Raw genomic sequence first — 21,443 nt, 5'->3', positions numbered from 1 at the left:
TCAAAATTGTATTGTTTAATGTTTCCCAGTCTTAGCCAAAACTTTATTAACTCTAATAATCTGAATATGCTATACTTCAGGTTTAGAGTTTCATGGCTTTTCAGCTAATGAAATCATTTTCTTCCTTGCTCTTTATTTCCTTGTTCTTGCTTTTGTATATTCTATTCTTCACATCTAGAATTACCTTTTCTTTATAGTTTCTGCCAATCCTTTCCTCCTCTCACCTTCAAAAAATTTTCCAAATCCCCCTTCTTCAGATTAACACTACATAACTCTTCATCACTTCATCATTTACAATGTCTTAAAGCACATGCACAAACAATATCGAACATTAATGAAATATAGGTCCATTGTGTCCTCCTTTCCCCAGGAATTAAATTTCAGGATGTCCTGAAACATCAGATATAAATATCCAAAATAGCATGCACTCTATTTCCATTAAATTCTCTCATTTTTTTATGAATGCATATATTTATGTACAATCTATTTAAATTTTAGTTCTTAAAGCGGAACAGCTTCAACTTCTATTTCATTATTACTTCCTACTATAATGCTTTTAATACAGAAAACAATAAATGTTCCTAATTGTACTAAATATCTTCTGATCTAGATCTTCAAGTTCTTCAGTTCAGGAAACTTCTCACATGGAAATTTCCTCCACTAATATAGACTGGCAATCTGTTTTTAACTTATAGTCTAAGAGGGCTTCCTGTAAGAATTTAATAACCATAGTTAATATATAATTAAAGGCAGGATATAAACTAAGGTTTTCCTGACTCCAAAGTCAGACCACTAACCACTATCCTATCCTACCTCTTTACTTACCCAAAGCAAAATTCAAGTATGCGTCATTTTTTAAAAATCTAAAGATAATATCAGAAGAATGAAGATGTCCTAGTAGCATTTTGAGGACAATTCTTTTCTAAAGCTAAATAATTTTGTATGTTCACTGTATTGAGGACATCAGAGTATATCTAAAAACCAGAAAGCAATATGTAAAAAATACCTTGCTATGAGTTCAGTGACTACACAAATTAAACTGTGAAAGGAAAGAGATGGTGACAGGAAAGAGATGGTATAATCCCAAGGAAAACCTTGATGAAAAGGAAACTTCCCAGAGATTGATGACTCATGAAGCAGAGACTTTCCTGTGAGTCAGTACTAAAAGTCAGCATGAGGGCAGAGGTCTGAGTATTGTTAGAAGCAATTGTGGTTTTTACAAGTAGGAAAACAGGTGTCTTATTGTCAGTAAAGATGGAAATGCATATTCTGCAACAAGAGAGATATTTTTAAAAACAACAATAATATCGCCTTAGCAGAAATCAACTCAGGAAATGGCCTAAGTTGTAGTTGGATATATAATTTCAAACAAAAACCATGTTCTTTTTTTGTCTTATTTTCTCTTTCTAGGGGACTGTCAGGGTGTATATACAATTAAGTTCATAATTAAGTGGGTTCTGGAAGGAGCTATGCAATGTACATACATTCTGTTTCTTCCTTTCTGTTTCTGATTTACACTGGAGGACTTTGGAATTTCATGAGATGAAAAATTGTACATTAATAGGATTTTTCTACTAACTAATACATTTTTACTCTATCAGAAAAAAAGAACATTTAGTAGTTAGCAAATTGTCAAAGGAACAAATAATTTTGACAACTTGAATAATATTGACAACAGACATATGAATAATTGTGACATTTTAGTCAGTTCTTGAATAATAACAAAATCTGGAAATAGATGCCCAAAAGTTAGTGACACAATTATCTAATGTTATGGTAAAAAAAAAAACATACTTATTTCTAGAGCTGGGTGATGATGTTTTTAGCCATAGTAACTCTCAAAGATAAGCTATCTAGTCAAAGAGGAATACGGATTCGGACATCTTATAATTTCTGCCCTTCACAACATTTCTTGTATAGATTCCATTTTCTCTTTTCATATAGCCATCACCTTGGTCCAGATTCTAAGCACCTTTTATTTGGACTCTTTAAATAGCCTACTCATATCCTCTACGTAGCTACCATTGATATTCCTCATAAAAGGTCTGACAGTATCATACAAATACAGCCCTCCACTCAATAAATTCCAGTGACTCTTTGGTATCTTCATGATTTTAAAAAAAATTGTGATGAGCTTTTAAAGCACTTTATGATTTGCCATCTTCCTACCTTTCCTGTGTTCCTTAAAATTTTCTGCCTCAACTAATTCTATGATTCAGAATACTGCCATTCTTACAGTTTCTCACATATGACATGCCATCTTCAAACTATTTTTTTCCATTGGCTTTTTTGCATTTAAAATGCTCTCTTTCTTTACTTCTACACCCTGGTCTCCTTCAAAAATCAGCTTATATTTCATTTTAAATAAGTCTTTCCTGTTCCCTACCAATACTGGTGTCTGACCCATGAGGTTATCTCCCAATTACATTATGTTATTTTTTTGGACAGTTATTTGTGTGTTATCTCTCCCACTGAAATGTAAGCTCTTTGAGGGCAGGAACAATGTTGTTTGTTTTCTTTTGTATCAGGCACACAGCACAGAGTTTGACACAGAGTAAATGCTTAATAAATGCGTGCTAACTTTGAATGACCCACTGAAAAAATTATGAGTGGTTTACATATTGAAGTATTCATTAAGCAAATATTTACTAAGTATTTACTATTCTAAGCAATATGAGCAGTAAGAGAAGAATAAAATGGTCCCTACACCCTCCAAGAATGTGTATACTATTTAGGGGTAAATTTTTATATTTACTAAATTATATACCCACTAACAAACTAAGAAAGAAGTCAGCAAACACTTTTTCATACCCCTCCATTTTTATAAACAAAATAAAACAAAAGAAGGGTTTCCCTTCTTTTCCCTTTTCTTCTCTCCCATCTTTTCCATAACACATTTGTTGAGCCAGTTCTTTGTTTAGAGCTTTCCACAATTATACTCTTCTGCAATTTTGCTGCCTTGTAGAAGTTTTCTGCTCCCAGATTACACATTGCTCTTCCCTCTTTTCCTGTCTTTTTCCAAAGGTCTAGTAAATTCTTTTCTGTCTCCAAATGAGTTTGCTGCATGAGTGTACAAACATAATTTGAACTTCTTTTGAAAAAAACTGTTTTCTGTTCTACCTACCAGTTTAAATTGTTTACTCTGATGTAAACCTTGACTTCATTCCCCTGCTCAATCGAAGCTTGAAATGAAAGCATATCAGTGAAAAACCCCAACTTTCCTCATTTTCAAAATTTATCAAAAATAAAGATCCTTTCTTGAATGCCTTCCTTTCAGACTAAAATTTTAATGTCACAAACTGGACCTCTACTAATACCCAATTCTGATGCCTGTTGGTGTTGGTGGTGTGGAAGTGATATGATAGTTCAATTCATGTAGATTATGCCAGGAAGGGCAAGATATGGAAGGTCCTGGGTAAGCTAGAAAAGCTTTGATAAAAGGTCCTAATGTACTGCATGTTTCTTGGCCAAATACAACAATATTTGAAGAGGTTTATGATCACTTTAGCTGAAGGATATGAAATTTTTAGACACAGCAACTCCAAAAGTTTCCACTATGGAATTATTGCTATCTTTCTTGGTAGAGGGAATCTTTATAGTGACAAAAAAGCTGATACTTGGAAGTACTTGGTAAATGTTTATTGATCAATTTGTTGACCTTGGGCAAGAGGGACTCAATTTCCTTAGGCATAATAGATGAGGGGCAGGGGTGAGGAAGAACAGATGATTTTCAAAGGTACTTAAACCTTATACATTCTGTGATGTACATCAAGGTACAATTTTAAAATGTTGTCTATGGTTAAGACAGAACAAAAGGCACTACCAAGGTGGCCCTCAGTTACATGACAGGAGGCATACATGATTATAAAGCATATCAGACACCTATTCTGTTTGTCCTAGCTTCACCATAACAAAGGTATATTAGAAACAGTTCCACCTATCACTTATCTTCCTCTGGCAAGATTCTACCATCTCACTTGGACAAAACCAGATAATTCACACATCTTTGGCTCCCTGCTTGTTTCCTAATTAATGGAATAATGTTGATAGCTTACAATAAGCTAAATCCATCTCTCTGGGGGATAGCTGGGTGGCTCAGTGGATTGAGAGCCAGGCCTAGAGACTGGAGGTCCTAGGTTCAAATGTGGCCTCAGCCACTTCCCAGCTGTGTGACCCTGGGGCAAGTCACATAATCCCCATTGCCAAGCCCTTACCCTCTTCTGCCTTATAACCAATACACAGTATTGATTCTAAGAGGGAAGGTAAGGGTTTCAAAAATAAATAAACGAATCAACCAATTAATTAATTAATTAATCCGTTTCTCTGGGAAGTCCTTACATGAGATTTTGCTCCTCTACTTTTTACAATACAAAACTGAATAGTATCCTAATTAGCAGGACAGACTTTTCCTACCTTCATCCGATCATCTTTGCTAAAGGTAAAAATAATGGGGCAGTCATTCTATATGACTAATAAAAATCAGGAAAATCTGTACTCATCAGAGATATTCACCATACATAGAAACACATCAATCACATCTTCTTCAGGTCCAGGGTATTATCCCATTGCATTCTCTCAAGTGACTTCAGAAATCTGGATAGAAGTCATGACCAAAAGCCAATGGAAAATCAAATGCTACAGTCTTCCAGCCAAAAAATACAAGAATAATAGTTCTAAGATTGCATTTTAATTATATTTTCTAAAATTAAATAAAATCATTTTGACAAAATGTGAAAATCAATGCTTTGAACATTTGTTCTCATTATATGAATTCCAAAAAAGCCTTCAAACCTAGATATATAAATTAAGATTAGCATATTACCTACCTCTCCCAAAGAATTTTCATTAGCATAGTTTATAGAGTCTCAATGACACCAGCAAATATTTCAAGGACAGACATTTTCCAAAGAATATGGCCAGTTCTAACTCTTTAAAAAATCTGATGAGCAAACAATTTTGAAAACACTCAGGCCATCTTAAGTACAGAGAGTTCCATACAGGAACTCATATAAGAGGCCAGAAGAAAATCTGGGAAGACTAAGAGTGAGGCATCAAATAAATATTCAAAGAAATGTTTACACTAACACACTGGCACCCCCAAGTGAACAAAAATTGTTCTATAGCAATTGAAACAGATGTTTTAACTTTATCAAAGGTTTACTTTTCAAATTCTTCCTTGAGCTGTTAGGACATAATACCAAACCAAATATTTATTTGCTTCAACAGACAGTTTCTTTTTATTGGAAATGGTTTCCCAGTAAAGATACAGGTCACAAACTCATCTATCATGGTAGACAATAACATACTTATTTTCTATAGATAATCTATTCTTTTTATAATTACTGAACTTTAAAATGTATCTAGCTATATCTAAAATGAATACCGCCAACACTGTTGTTATAAAGCTCTCACCAATAAATATGTGGAATTAATTAATTTTCTTTTCCATCCTTTAGATCTTGTTATAAACATTACTAAAAATGGGAAAAAATGTAAAGTGGACAAAGAGAAATGACCCCTTCTTGCTATATTTTGGGAGGACACATCCCTCACTAACCTTTATGTTCAAAAGGGATAACAGGGAAAATTAATATTTAAATCTGCCTGTTGTCATTCTAGAAACCACTTACATAATAGAGATATTAGTAAGTTTATTTCCAAAAAACATTTTGAATACACAAAGGATTCTTTTTCAAGATTTAATTCAGTTAGGAAATGTATCAATTTTACTAAGAAAAAAAAGGATGTCAGTCAATCAACATTCATTTAGCACCTATGTTCCAGGCTGGTGAGACAAAGAAGAGCAAAAACCAAATCTTACTGTCAAGAAGCTCACAATATAATGAAGGAGAAAACATGCAAACAACTATGTGTAAATATGCTATATACAGAATAAATTGTTGGTTTTGATCAGTTGCTTAAATCATATCTGGCTCTTCATGACTTCATTTGGAGTTATACGAATTCAAAAATATTCATGTGGTTTTCATTTCCTCCCCCAACTCATTTTATAGATAAAGAAACTGAGGCAAAAAATGGTTACATGACCTGCCCAGGGTCATACAATCAGTGTCTGAGTCAGGTTTTGAATTTAGATATTCCTGACTCTGGTTCTGACCATATATCTACTGCCCCGCATAGCTGTCCACAGAATAAATAGAAGGAAAGTATTAGAATTAAGAATATAAGAATAAGGCTTTCCTTAGAAGAACAGAATTTTAGCTAGGACTTGAAGGAGGCCAGGAAAGTCAGAAGATATAGAGGAGGAAGGAGAGCATTCTATGCATAAGGAAGAGTCAGTGAAAATGTCCAGAGGAAGGAAATGGAATTGTGATGTTTCTTGTTCCAGAAACAGAAAAGAAACTAATGTCGTTTAATCAGAGAGCAAGGGAGAACTAGCACATATGTTTGTAAGGGAAGGGCACATATTAAAGACATCTATGAATATTTTCATTAGTAGTATGATGGGCAAGGGTAGAATGGAAGAGGGAAATTTGATACAGGGCTTTAAATACAAACAAATTGTTTTATATTTGTTCGGAGTTCCTGCAACTTATGGAGTAAAGAGTAACATGGTCATACATGAGTTTTAGGAAAACTACTTTGATATATGACAATTGATATTGTCCTACTTATTAAATGTTCCAAAAGTTTCTTTTATTATAAGCAATCAAGACATAGACAAATATTACAGTAAGGAGAAAAGAGAAAACCTAGAAAAAAATAAAACTTTTTTTCCAAAATCAATAATATTTGTTTCCTAGGATGAAGTATTCATGACAGAGTCTTTGCCAAGCTCTGATTTAGCGATCTAAAAATTACAGATAGCACAGTTCACTTCCTTTGTAAAACTTGGTTTGTGCCATGAAAGAAGCTCAAGACCTACATTATTGTTTATGAGTAGATGTATTTTAATAATAACCAAACAGAATTTGGCTAGTCAAACTCTGGAAGGGCTACTGAGTGAAATCATCCGTATTAAGCAGATGCTTCCCTACCATGCCCATTGCCAAATAGCACAGAAGTTAAAGGTTATTTTGGTACTGGCAATCTGACATATATTACTTAAAAAACTGTTACAGAATAAAGTTGTTCCCTTATTGCCAAGACGTCATTTTTGGAAAAGGTCACTGTGAAAAGATATGGTATTCTCTCTCCTTGATAATATCAGCTGAAGAAGTTAATTCCTCAGAGGATCATAATTGTGCTTTATACATCTTTGTACCTTTAAAATAGCATAGAATGCATCTTCAAACAATAGGTACTTCATGATAATTAATGAATTAATGATTATATGCTAATCCCAGGTTAAGAAAAAAATGAAGGGAATGCTGAGAATGTAGTATAATAATAATAATAGTTTACTTTTTAGTTCACCAGACATTTTAAGGTTTAAAAAACACTTTCTGTATACAAACTCATTTGAATCTCATAAGAAACCTGGTTAATAGATTCTATTATCCTCACTTTACAAACAGAAACTAAGCTCAGAAAGCTTAAGTGCCTTGCTTAGAGGTATAGAGCTACTACATATCTGAGACAGGATTAAGACCCAGGTTTTCCCAAATTCAAGACAAGCACTCCACCCACTGTGCAACACTGCTCTGCAATACTCCATTTGCTACCCACAAAACCAAAACATCATAATCTTTAGTTAATGCCATTATTCCAAACATTAATTGACATCTATTAAAAAAAGTTATGATCTGCAAAGGGCTTTATACATGTTTAATCTCATTTAAGTCTAACGATAACGTGGGCTATTTATTGCCAACATTTTGTGGATGACAAAAATGAGAATCAAAAAGATCAATCAATAAGCATTATTTGTTTGCTTTGGGTCAGGTGTTGTGCTAGGCACTAGTGATACAAATACAAAAGTGAGAAAGTCCCTACTCACTTTTTTTTTTAAACCCTTACCTTCCATCTTGGAGTCAATACTGTGTATTGGCTCCAAGGCAGAAGAGTGGTAAGGGCTAGGCAATGGGGGTCAAGTGACTTGCCCAGGGTCACACAGCTGGGAAGTGTCTGAGGCCAGATTTGAACCTAGGACCTCCCATCTCTAGGACTGGCTCTCAATCCACTGAGCTACCCAGCTGCCCCCCCCCACTCACTTTTTAAGAACTTATATTTCAATAAAGAGGTGGTCAGAAAAGGAACTGTTAGCCCAAGCTGATGGAAAATATAAGTGAATCCATGAGAAGGTAAATTGTTAGTCTTTTTCTTTGATGTGATTATTATTCCCATTGCAAAGTAAGATCTAGAACAGAGGTGGAGTTATAGGGAGAAAGGAAAGGGCAGCCAGAAAAATATCTAATAATACTGACTTTCAGAAGATTGTATAATCCCTTTTTTTTAAAAACCCTTACATTCCATCTTAGAATCAAGACTGTGTATTGGTCCAAAGGCAGAAGAGTGATAAGGGCTAGCCAATAGGGGTTAAGTGATTTGCCCAGTCACAAAGCTAGGAAGTGACAGAGGAGAGATTTGAACCTAGGACCTCCCATCTCTAGGCCTGACTCTCAATTCACTGAGCCACCCAGCTGCCCCCTAACATTGTGTACTCTTAACATAAGTATGGGAGATATTTTTTTTTCAAAGCAGAGTCCATAAGATGTTCTTTGGCATCTTAGTATCAAATATTTCTTTGAAAATTAATAATAAATACAACAATCATATTGCTTGCCTTCTCAATGGTGAAGGAAGGGCAGAAGGGAAAACTTGAAACTCAATTTTTTTAAATTAGTTAAAATGAGTTTTAAATGAGTTTAAGTTTTGATATGCTAAAAAAAATTAAAAACAATAAATACAAAAATACACTCTATTCACTATCTCTCACTCAAATATGTTAGTACGAAGGGTGTATCTCTAGCAAAAGTCTGCCATGTATTCTGCTCATGTTTTCATCAAGAATATCCTGAAGACATGTTTAAACCATTCTCATATTTATAGAGGTAAGAAAGTAAGCATTTCCTTAGACCTTCTTGTTTTTTTAATTTTTTTTTTGTAAAAATGCTTCCTTTGAAATATCCTGATAATTTCTCACATATTTAACCAGGACTTTTTTATGCTGAAAACAGCAATACATATTTTTAGGAGAATTCCATGTGTTACTTTTAAAAAGCTCATTCCCTGCTTCTTCTGTGTTGTGTTTGAAATAATAAAAATAAAACTAACAAAAATGTAGCATTTACTATGTGCCTGGCACTGTGCTAAGTGCTTTACAATTATCTAATATATTTATATATATTATTTCCAGTTTATTATATAAGCATTTATAGAACACAGAAAATAAATGGGTAACTTGGATTTCTTAAAACTAAAAAGCATTTACATCAATAAATTCAATAAAGCTAAGTTTAAAAGGGAAACAGTTAACTGAAAAAACAAAAACTTTGTGGCAAATTTGTTTAATAAAGGTCTTATTTCCAGGCTACACAAGGAACTGATTCAATTTTTTAGGAATCCATGCTGGCTTACCTTGAGAACTCTAAAGTAAACTAAAAATTAATTGAAATCATTGTGTCAAATTTCTCTGAAAAGGGTTTGGTATCCAAGATATAGAAGCAAATCACAAATATATTGGACCAAAATAATTGGACCAAAAATATTTCCCAATAGGTAAAAGGTTATAAATAGTTTTCAATAGAAAAAATGTAAAGTATTAAAAACCACATGAAAGAATGCTCCAGATTACTACTACTAAGAAAAAGGTAAATGAAAACACCCTGAAAATTTATTGAGATTATAAAAATAGTGATAATCAGTGATGGAGGGGCTATGGGAAGGTAGGCATACTGGTGCATTTTTAGTAAGAGTTGTGAAGTGGTATAACCCTTTTAGAAAGAAATTTGGAATTATACATACAATAAAATAAAATAAATAATTATTTATTAATAATTATGAATAAAATATCCATATACTTTGACTCAAGAGTTTCTATTTCTAAGCTCATACTCCAAAAGAAGACAATGATAAGAAGGAAATTCTCATTTATACCGAAACATTTAGAGTAGCACTTTTGTGATAGCAATAAATTGGGAAAAAACTATTAAATGACCATAAACTATGGAATGGCTGTGTTATACAAAGAAAATAGAAAATTACCATGCTATAAGAAATAATGTGATAAATATAGAAAGCAAATGAAGAACTATATGGACCGAAGTGAAGTAAAGAAACAAAGCCAGGAAAACAATATATGCACTAAAATGGAAAGAATAACCCCCCCAAATCCAAAGTGAATATTATAAAATTATAAAGAATATGTAAGTATAACTTAAAAAGAAAAGATGTGAAAAGATGACTCCAACCCAATCCTCTGTATAACTGAAAGTCCACAGATAGTGCATATTGCACATGTTCTCAGATTTCTCAATGTACTGATGATTTTTTTCCTCTTTGTTTTTTTAATAATATTTTCTATTTGTGATAGTGCACAAGGATAGCTGTTTGGGAGGAGGAGAGGGGTTAAGAATACTGAAGAAAACTATGATAATATAAAAAACAAAGACACCAATAAAATTTATTTTTTAAAATGAGGAAATACATGGTTTCTGAGAAACTTGAAAAGACTTCAATCTAAGTTGATCAACTGATTAACATTTATTAAGCACTTACTATATACTAGTCTCTGCTAAGTGCTGAGGATACAAAAAAGAGATAAAAGACAGTCCCTGGCTTTAAAGAAATTACTAATTGACCTTAAGGCTTATATGAACTGATGAACAGAGAAGTGAATATAAGCAGGAGAATCATTTATGCAATATGGCAAAGACAACTAACTTTGAAAGACTTAAGATCTATGATTAATGAAATGAATAATTGAAATTGGTTGGGATCAGTGATTAAGAGTAAGAGAGGTGATGGATTAAATAAATATCAGTCATACATTTTTAGACATGGCCCATATGGGCATTCATTTTAATTGGTTAAGAATATTTGTCATATAGTACAAAGATTTTGGTGGGGTTTTTTTTCCTTTTTAATAGAGGAAGAGTTGGGAAGGGCTAAAAATAAGTATTTGTCAACAGAATTTTAAAAATAAATAGTTCATACTTATGAATTATTTGTTTTTTACTACTTACTAGATTTCTCATATTCTGATAATGAAGTATAGAAATACCTGAATATTATATTTTATCTATTTTTATAGTACTTTGAACTTTTATCTTGCTGAGATAAATATGGAATTTCTTAGAAGGTATAAATCAAATTTTGATTGCATGTTATTTAAAGTTATTAACATCATTGAATACCAGTAGTTTTCCATTGACATGTTTTACCGCAATATTGGAAAAGTCCACCAAAACCTAATCAAACAAATGGCATAAGATTGTTGATAGTATTCCCTCCAATCACCCTTCTGCATTGCTCCTTTGTAATTCTGCTCATGATTCTAGAGCTTCCATATAATTATCTTAAAGGCATTCTCTTCTTGGGTTTTTTAAGTAAGATGTTTTATAAGACTACTGTGGAAGATTTCTGACAATATTTTTGAATAAATAACTAAAAGTATTTAATGTAATTATAGGTGACATTTGGAAATTCTAACTTTTCTTGGAATTTCAGAAACTTGCATTTTATTGTTGACTATGATCATTGCCATATCCTTCTTCTTTGCTAGATCATGAAATTTACCTTTGTTGTGATTTGATTATATATTACTTTGACAGTGCATTAGTCATAGCATTTCACTAGACACAGAGAAATGTTCATGTGTTCACCATACCTGTTACTTGAGTGGGTGCTATCACTTGACTGGCGCTTGATGTAGAAGCTTCAGGAGCAACCTCCACAGGAACAGGAGGTGATGTTTTTTCAATCACTACTATATGACAAGGGGCAAATGGACAAAAAAGAAAGTACATTATATATGTTAGAAGTCCATTTCAAAAGACACATAGATTGTATAAGCAATTTCATAATATATAAGACTGAAGGTCTTTGAGCTGCATGGGGATTTGAGAAGACATCTTGTGGAAACCTGTAAATATCAACAAATGCTAAGCATTGCATAGGAGAATAATTTAAGACAGAAGGTGTAATGAAACAGAAGCGATTGACCTCTATGCCCACACAAAATGCAGATTAACAAACTAGTGGTTCCCTTATTCAATAAAGGGCATCTTCATTATTTTAACAAAAATTTCATGTATCTTCACATAATTATTGCAATATTTTACCTACTTAGGAGGTTAAAAAATGTCACAAAACAGAAGTATTGCTTCATATCATATGATGTTCTTTTTACACATAATAACAATTTTAGGTTATAATTATTTTTTTCCACATCCACTTAGAACAATGTATAAATCCAAAATGAATTACTGAACTCATTAATGTATGAATCCAAAATAAATGACTAATCTTTGAAAAATAAACATGAAACATCTTTGATTCAGAATATATGAATATACATTTTTTTCAATTATATCAATCAAAATGGGCTACCTGGATATTGTGGATGTATGTTAATAGTTGAAACGCCTGGAGACAGTTGGGGTTGACCAGGTTCAAGTTTGGTTTTCTCTTGGTCAACCAGTTCCTAGATGTTGAAAAAGGATGAAAGTGAAAATTAATTCTTCTATATTAAGATTCTTACCAAACTAACTGTTTTCTTAGTAAAATTCATAAAAGGAATATCAAGCTTTTAGATTGCTTTAGGGAAAAATGTGAATTATTTCACTTTATTTTTAAACACTTTATATAAAATATTTTTAAAAATAATTAGTATCAATGTTTCCATACAAAGGCTTTGTTCATGGCCCAGAACTGCTACAGTAGTCTTTGAACTGTTTTTCTAGTATTGATTACTGATTTGTGTTAATCCATCCACATTCTTCTCACTCTGACACCCTGATGACCAACACACATTTTCAAGACATCTGGCTGAGATTAGAGGCAGAGTCTGCAACCATGGAACTGAGCAGTTTTGCTCAGTTCAACGCAGGGACTGAACTTATTACCTTGGCCCTCTTCATATATTTGTCTGACCAATTGAGGAAATCAGCCAAAGACAATATATTAAATATCAGATATGAAAAATTTGCTGTAACAGCATCTGGTCAAGTAAAATATTTCTATAAGTTACAGAATATGTATAAAACTGGAAGTTATATTACATCTATTCACATAAATACCAACTTTTGAATATATCACACTAAATTCTCAGAATAGTGACAGTGTGAAATTGGGGAAAGTTAGTATCTGCTTAAATCAGAGTGGGTGTGTAAGGAGTCATTGTTACAAAAAAGTGTTTTTTTCTTTTTCTACAGTCTTTAGCATCTTTGACTTTTCTGAAGTATTTGGCACTTTTGACTATGCTCTCCTCCATTCCCATTGATTCTATGAAGTTAGTCTCCTGGTTGTCTCCCCGACTCTCTAAAATAGCTCCCTCTGGATAGCTTTATCTTCTTCCTCTGGCTTCAATAATGTAGATATTCCTCAAAGCTCTTTCTATGACTGCCTTCTTTTCTCTATATATACCTCCAACCTTAGAGAGCTTATCCACAATTCTTGGCATATCTTATTGAGATGGGCACTTATCCTTTATGACAGAGCTCAAATGTCACTTCTTCCATAAAGCCTACCCTAATTCCTCTACCAATAAGTCAATTTCTCAACATTTACCCCCATAACACATTATACTTTCTTATGTATCTACCAGGTTCTAGTTGTAGTATTTCTCTATTTATATCTCACCTCACACTATCCTCTATAAAATAAAAATTCCTTGAAGAGAAGGATCTTATCTTAACTTCCTATTTCCCCCTAAGATTGTGCATTCAAGTGTCTTATTCTTCATTATTAGGTGCTGTAAAATTGTATTCAGTAAAAATTCCAGTTTCCACTTGTGTGGCCTTATACTTCATTCCTCTGTATCTCAGTTTCCTTTTTTTCTTAAATGAGAGGACTGTACTAAATGATCTTCAAAGCATCTGAGTTATAATTATACTTTATGTGTTTTCTCGACTATTAGCTCAAACATTCCAGGAGATAGAGAATCTTTTCTGTGCTCCTCATTGATTTACATATTATGCACAGAGTTGTCACTTCATAAATATTAATTGAACAGATGAAAGAAAATTAGATTTTATCTTTTTTCATGACCTGTAAATAAAGAAATATTCACCAAGTAAATATATGATCAGAAAAGGAAAAATGGATTAATAATGACAAAGGAATGGTTTCAGTGCTGCACAAATACACATAGAATATTAAAAGATCCAGGGGAAAGTATGGAGGGACTGTAGAAATTCTTTATAGAGCCTTTTCAGGAGGACAAGGACAAAAACCAGACAACTTGTGGAGCCTAGAGTTTAAATCTTACTTCATTCTTTTACTAGACAATGGATTGTCTTAAGCACATCACTCCACCTCTCCCAGCCTTAGTTTCTCTAGCTGTATGATAAATGGGTCAGATTGCATGATCTCTGAGGTTTCTGACAGCTCTAATCATAGGACTGTTGATGCAGTGGAAAGTGTCCTGGATTTGAAATCAAGAGGATGTGGGTTTAATCCCCATTTATGTGACCTTGGGAAAATTACTGAAAATCTCAGGACCTGAATTCCTCATCCATTAAAGGGGAGGTTGGACTAGAATACCTCATAGGTCCCTTCCAGCTCTAAATATAGTCTAGATCTGACCTCGTCTAAGAATAGCTACAAACTCTAGTATATAAGAGTGTTGCATATTATCTTGTTACAGATAAAGAACAAAGCATGGGAGAAGCATGGTGGTGCAACTGATAGTGCTGGGCCCAGAGTCAGGAAGGACTTGGTTCAAATTTAGTTTGGGATACTTTCTAATGACCTGTGCAAGTCACTTAACCTCTGCCTGCCTTACTTTCTTCAACCATAAAATGAAGTATAATAATAGAACCTACCTCTCAAGGTGGTTATAAGAACCAAATGAGATAAAATTTGTAAAGTGCTTGGTAAAGTGCCTGGCACATAGTGGATGTTAAATAAATGCGTATTCACTTACTTACCTTCTTCTAAACTAGCTGCCTAAGAACACACACAAAATCAGCAGGACCTTCCACTCTCCAATGAATAAAATTAAAGCCATTGGAATTCTTACTGGTTATATTTGCCACTCATAGTTATCAGAGATTTCTATCCAATCAGCTGCCAAATCTTGCTTTTTCTTCCAGTACAACATCCTTTGGATCCAACTCTTTTCCACTCCTAGCATTATCCATAATCTAACAGTCTCCTTTAATCTCCCTGTTTCTGACACTTCCACCCCTCCAATTCATCCTATACATTGTTACCAAAGTAATTTTCTTTAAACACAGATCAGACTATATCACTTCCTTTGCTCAACCAAATTCAATGACTTCTTATTGACTCTAGGATAAAACATAGCCTTCCGGTTAGCTCTTCAAGTCCTATATATCCCAATAACAGCATATCTTGCTAGCCTCATTAGATATTCCCTCTCTTACACTCTCTGATATAACTAATCTGGCCTTCTCTTCATTTATCACACAGAATATTCCGTTTCACTTCTCTGTGCTTTGGAAATAGATGTGCCACACAACTACAACAGATTCCTCCTCTCAAAGGACCTCTTTCTTTCTTTAATATGCAGCTTCAGCACCAACTTTTGCATAAAGTCTTTCTTGATGCCCCCACCTGCTAATGCTCTCCCTCACAAAGTACTTCTTATTTAACTATATTATATATGTTTTTAATGACTAACATTGTTTTTATGATGAACTGATCTTGATACATGTTTTTTTTTTCCTCATTACAAGTTAAGTTCACAGTGTATAGCGATTTGTGATTCTTTGTACTTGTAGCCCCGGTGTGTGACACATACTTGATGCTTAGTAAGTTCTTGCTGATTAATTAATAGAAAGTCATATTCTAAATTTATGCCACCACCTAGAATTTGATAGAAATATACCTGAAATGTTCTCAAGTTGTGTTTCTTATGGACAACTTCTGCTCTTGGTCTAATGTCAGTTAGATTTAATTTCAATTATATTTAGAAAATTTATGTAGCTGTGTAAATCTGTATAGTTTATATAACTCTACTCATAGAGATAGTTACATAGCATGGTGAATATAGTACTAGATTTGGAATCAGGAAGATCTGAGTTCAAAAATACTGCCCGAAACACTATTTACTAGTTGTGTTACCTTGAGTAAGTCAGTGAACCATTCTGGTTTTTTTAATCATCTGTAAAATGGGTATAATAAAATAATCTACCTCAAAGGGTATTATGAGCATATATATAATATATAAATCATTTTAAGCTTTAAAGCACTACATGAATGTTTATCATTTTATCATACACATAGGTATAATAGAAATCTGCTTTTACACACTCACACACATACACATATACATGTGTATACACATATTGCACAAGCAAATGCCTACTTGAATTTTTACAAGGGAATCCCAAGCTTTCAGCTCTTTGATTTGGGTTCAGTTACATGATGTAACTAGTTACCTTCCTCTTCTTTCTTACAAAATCATTTGTATTTGAGCAAAATAAAAGTGTTCCTTTATGCTGAAACAGAGTCTATAGATATAGCTAATATAATTATTACTCTTTATGAGATTAACTAATGAAAAGAATAAGAAATGAATATATTACCTTCTCAGGGGCTGCAGTTGCTACTAAAATAAAAAAGAAAGAATAGTAAGAACAAAACAATGAATAGCAAATATTCTCTTCTTACAAAAATTTACCAATGAGGATTCACTAATTTAATCCAATTGATCTATAAATATATATATATATATATATATATATATAATTTTCCCACTGAAAGCAGATATTATCCTAAATACTACTTTTCAAGGAGAGATTAAAAACGTGGGTTAATGCCATATTGTCTTTCTAATATTCTTATTCCCATAAATAGCATGATGCCTAGAACAGAGTAACGTACTTCATAAATGTTCATTTGTTGATTAACTAAAAAGGAGAATTAGGGCAATGGTAAAGTTTGAATACAGTATGCTTTCAGTCAAGTCCAATCAAGAAAATAGGAGTTCCAATTCCTGACTCAGTATCAACTGTCTATGCAATCCTGGGCAAAATGTTATCTTTCCAAGCCTTATTAGTTCTAAAATAAGGGGAATAGACTAGAAAACACATGAGGTTTTAATCTCCAAAATTCTATGCTTTGGTGTTTTTTATCAAATGATTGGGTATCTGGTTTGGGGGGGAAGGGCTTTAAAGCTAGCTTTCTGACAACAAGTAAGGGATCTAGTTAAATAACTGTTGTACAGAAATAAAAAATAAAATAATTATTGCACAGAAATGCAAAAAAGGCACTTCAGATATAAGTGAAATACTTATTCTAAGTAATATGTACAACCAAGTTGTCCTTTACTATTAATTCTGATAAAAAGCATCATTTATTTCAAGAGAAGGAGTATAAAGAATCAGAGAGACATTTTACTCTTAAAGAAAACACCCTGAGCACTCCACTGAAGACATATTGCAGACTGATGAGGATGAATGTCAAACAGATGTCAGTATTAAAGAGCACCGGTACTGTGCCACCATTACTGGATATATCCAGGGCTATGATAAAAGTGAGATATTTGCAGCTAGAAGTTCTCTTACAATAACTTGGAAAGTTGCATGGCAAACATTAATCAGTAGTCTGAGATTCAGAAGTATCTACTATTGCTTTGGTATTTGTCCTTTTTATCAGGTACCTTCTAACTATTCTAGGGCGACCATGAATTTAAATTTCCTATTTCCCATTTCAGACTTTTCATTGTTCTTCATTAAGTAAAAAATCCTAGATATTAGCCCATAAGGCTAATTGAGTTTCCAAGTGAATAATATCCCTAAAAATGAATTAAAATTTTAGAAGATGCATTGACTCTCTAAGACAATGAGGATGCCAGACAATAAATTGGTCCTAAAATAGCTTAGAGACCTGAGGAAATTATCTTTTTACATTTCTTAACCTACCCATGAGGAATAATTTATTCCCTAAAAAAATCTGGATTTTTAGACCCAGCTTTCTCCTCCCTGTGAAGAATAGATACAGAGGAGTTTCACTCCTAAGCTGTATATTCTTAGTGGCAATACCACTGAGAAGAATATATAATCAGGATAGTTAAGTACAGGAAGATATAATCCTTTTTCTATTTCTGACTCTGTTGAGCATGTTTTTCTAGCATGGCCATAAAGGACGACCTATTTGCCAGTTAGAGAAGAGAGGCATACTCACTGAGCCACTAATATATTGCTGTGGAGACTACACAATTATCCTGTCCTAATAATCTGTCCATTGACCCCTACATTCTACTGACATTCAACTTGGGAAATCAAAAAGGAATTTCACTAGAATAAATATATGAAGTAAGCAAGTGCAAGGTCTCATTTCTTCAACACGGAGGGAAAGGAATTGTTGCCATTATTTTAAGGAAATAAAATAATTAAAATTTTATTTTGAAGACAGTAAACTGAATTAGAATGAATAGACCTTATCCAGGATCAGTGAGATGTAATATGTCATGGTCAAAATTAAAATTCAGGTGTCTAGAATCTGCTACAACATCAAAAGGCCTCCTTTTCTTTTTCCTGTACAACTGTGTATGTCTCATCTTAATTCAGCCACTAATTTACTATTTGAGCTGAGGCAAGGAATTTCATCTTTCTGGCACATACTTTCATCCGTAGAATGAGAGACTCAAAATGGATGACCCTGGAGTTCCCTTCCAACACTGACATTCTAGGATTTTCTATCTCCTTTAGTGAGAGAAGTTGTGTTATATTGGAGAGAGCATTGGATTTGAAGTCAGAGAATATAGGTTCAAATCCTGAGTCTGTGATTTATTAGCTCTGTGTCCCTGAGACAAGTCATTTAATCTCTCAAGACCTCAGTTTCCACAGCTGATTTCCCCTCTTAATTTAGGATCCCATGGTACTGTTTATTGCCTGGGTCTTCTGCATGAATGCACAGAAGCTGAATTGATGTCAGATCTCTCAGGCCACTGTGGTACTACTTTGTGAAAGGAAGGACATCCTTGAAATACTTGAGAATCAATACAGCCTCTTCAAAAACTTTGGGGAATCATGAAATCCAAAGAGAAATTTAGTTTAATTTGAAATCCAGATAAACCCAAGAGAACATCTTTAAAGACCATCCATTACTTTATGTATACTGTTTCAAAAGGTCGTAAACAGGAAAATGAAAACATAAACACAAGCTAGCTATATTTCAGGATCTGTTCCCACTCTCACCTTCTTGCACAGCAACCTGACGCCCTTTTTCCTGGGAGAAGGTCAGTGCCTCTACTGGCTCTTCTTTTGCTGGGAGAGGTGGAGGATGAGTACTTTTAGCAATAGGTTGGATGTTCTTGGGCTTGATATACACAGGTCCTTTACCTATATGGTGATGAATTGGCCTGCGTCTATGAACGCCAGAAACTGTATAACCCATTCCACCAGGACAGATTTCCTTAAAAGCAGCTAGATTTGGGATGGGAAAATATTCCTTTTTAAAATCTAGAAGTTCAAAACTTCAAACAGAGGAAAATAACAAGATGAACATCTTTTTTAAAAATCATTGTTCACATAAAAATATAGACATACACACATCAGTATCATAAAGAGAAGTGTGAAATGTACAAAAATAGTTAATTTATCTAAAACCTCACTGCTAAAAATGCAAATACAAAAGCCTTTAACTTTAGATTTACCCATTTGCTGATTCTCATCTAATGTGTCAAAAATACTCTAATTTAGATCAATTATTGTTTGATTATACTGAGTAAGATTTTTTCCTTTTTGTAAGCCTGATGTCAGATGTAAATTACCACTGAAAATTTGGACTTGTAGTAATGTGGAAAATTTACCCCCTCTCCAATTTATATTATCTTTTAAACCACTGGTCTCTCTCAATAAAAACAGTAATTGTATGCTACTAACAAAAATAGAGGAGTAGTAACATTGATTGAAAAGGAAGTTATTTTAAAATTTTTGGTAGGATTCAATGAGATGGTTTAATTGAGGTTGAAAGAGCTCAGGAGTAGTGACAGTGAGGAGATGGACAAAGACAGATCAGCTGAATATGAAGGGGTCAGTTAAAGGTGAGAAAAGGGAACAGCCTTTGGGAGGAATATCTATTGGCAGAAATAATATGTCAAATTTGCTGAAGTGATGCCAGGAAAAACTTCATTCAGAGAATGAAGAACTACAAGGGTAAGGATCAGCAGATTGCTGACAGGGAAATGTTGCTGAGAGACTTATATCTGCAGACTGATTTAATGGAAAATTGAATCCCATAGGACAGAGTGAAGAATCAAATGGCCAATCTAATGATGAAATAAAAGTAAATATGAAAACCTAAACATTGTATTAAGGCCTAGAAAGTTGTTTTATGAAACCAGGTTGTGTCTGTAATATGTCTACTTGTTTGTAACTAAATATATTCTCAAACCATAATACATACTGCTATATCCTTAAACAGCTGCCAGGTCTTGCAATGTGCTAAAGATACATTACAGAGGAGAAAGGCTCAAAATAAGAAAAGGAGAAGAATGATTTCAAAGTTGCAAGTGAAAAAGGAAAATAATTTTCCTTATAAGGTGCTAACAGAATAACAAAAAATGAATGTTTTAGTGACCTGAACTTTTTGCCTCAATGAGAACATTTGTGTCAACAACAAAAGAAAACATTTTTCTATTAAAAACTTCAGTTTTATACAAGTTCTCCCCACTACCAAGAAAAAAGGAAAGGAACATAGAATGGCAAAGAAAGAAAAAAAGAGGGAAAAGGAAGAAGGGGAAGGAATAAGGAAAGAAAAAACAAAGGAAGAAGAAGGAAGGAAAGAAGGAAAGAAGGGGAGAATAAAAAAAGGAGAAAATCCTACAAAACAATGTTAAAGCTTTTTAAAAAATATTTCATTCCTCAATTGGTCAGTATAAGTTGATATAATTTAACTTGATATGACTTCCTAAGAACAAAAATTCTTAGACATTTGCTCCTCACTATAGATCCTTAGAAAATGCTTTCCTCTATACTTTTGGTAAAGCATTGAAATGTAGCAATATTGTTATTTTCATGGTAATTAAAGTACCAGTCTCAACATGAAACTAGCAGGAAATAAAACTTTTAAACTATATGTGAAATATATTTTCAATGTGATCTTAAATTTTAAATATGGTCATTTATACTGAAATGCCCACAAATTGATGCTCTAAAGTATGAGGAATACTGCTCTAATTTGTTCCTTGGATTAAATTGTCATGGTACTTATTCTTTTAGAAAATGTACTTTGAAATTACAAAGATATTACATTTGATTGATTTTCATTTGTTTAATTTATGAGTCAGGCAGCTCTTATATTAACGACATGCCTTAAAAATTAGATAATGCCTCAAGCCTCGATGTTTACCCACTGAATATACAAGGGAAATTTTCATGTGATGTGAATTTTAAGACCTCACTTTG

At 33.2% G+C, this 21,443-nt stretch overlaps 1 protein-coding gene across 23 annotated transcripts in view; it reads right to left on the bottom strand.

Annotated features, from left to right (window-relative positions):
• LTBP1 (latent transforming growth factor beta binding protein 1) overlaps window positions 1-21,443 on the bottom strand; it is a 459,359-nt gene that overhangs the window by 132,000 nt on the left and 305,916 nt on the right. For 6 of the 23 annotated variants that reach the window (XM_056813254.1, XM_007476056.2, XM_007476052.2 and 3 more), the window contains 4 exons: window positions 19,233-19,460; window positions 16,617-16,639; window positions 12,454-12,547; window positions 11,732-11,830 (listed from right to left, as the gene is read on the bottom strand). In XM_056813254.1, the coding sequence (XP_056669232.1) occupies window positions 11,732-11,830; window positions 12,454-12,547; window positions 16,617-16,639; window positions 19,233-19,460 (444 nt within the window). The remainder of the gene's footprint in view (window positions 1-11,731; window positions 11,831-12,453; window positions 12,548-16,616; window positions 16,640-19,232; window positions 19,461-21,443) is intronic. The other 17 variants (XM_056813253.1, XM_007476053.2, XM_056813251.1 and 14 more) reach the window with 6 other exon arrangements.

The sequence above is a fragment of the Monodelphis domestica genome, chromosome 1 (assembly GCF_027887165.1).
Source record: "Monodelphis domestica isolate mMonDom1 chromosome 1, mMonDom1.pri, whole genome shotgun sequence".
In the NCBI taxonomy this organism is placed as follows: Eukaryota; Metazoa; Chordata; class Mammalia; order Didelphimorphia; family Didelphidae; genus Monodelphis; species Monodelphis domestica.
This window is presented reverse-complemented; position numbering and strand designations above follow the sequence as displayed.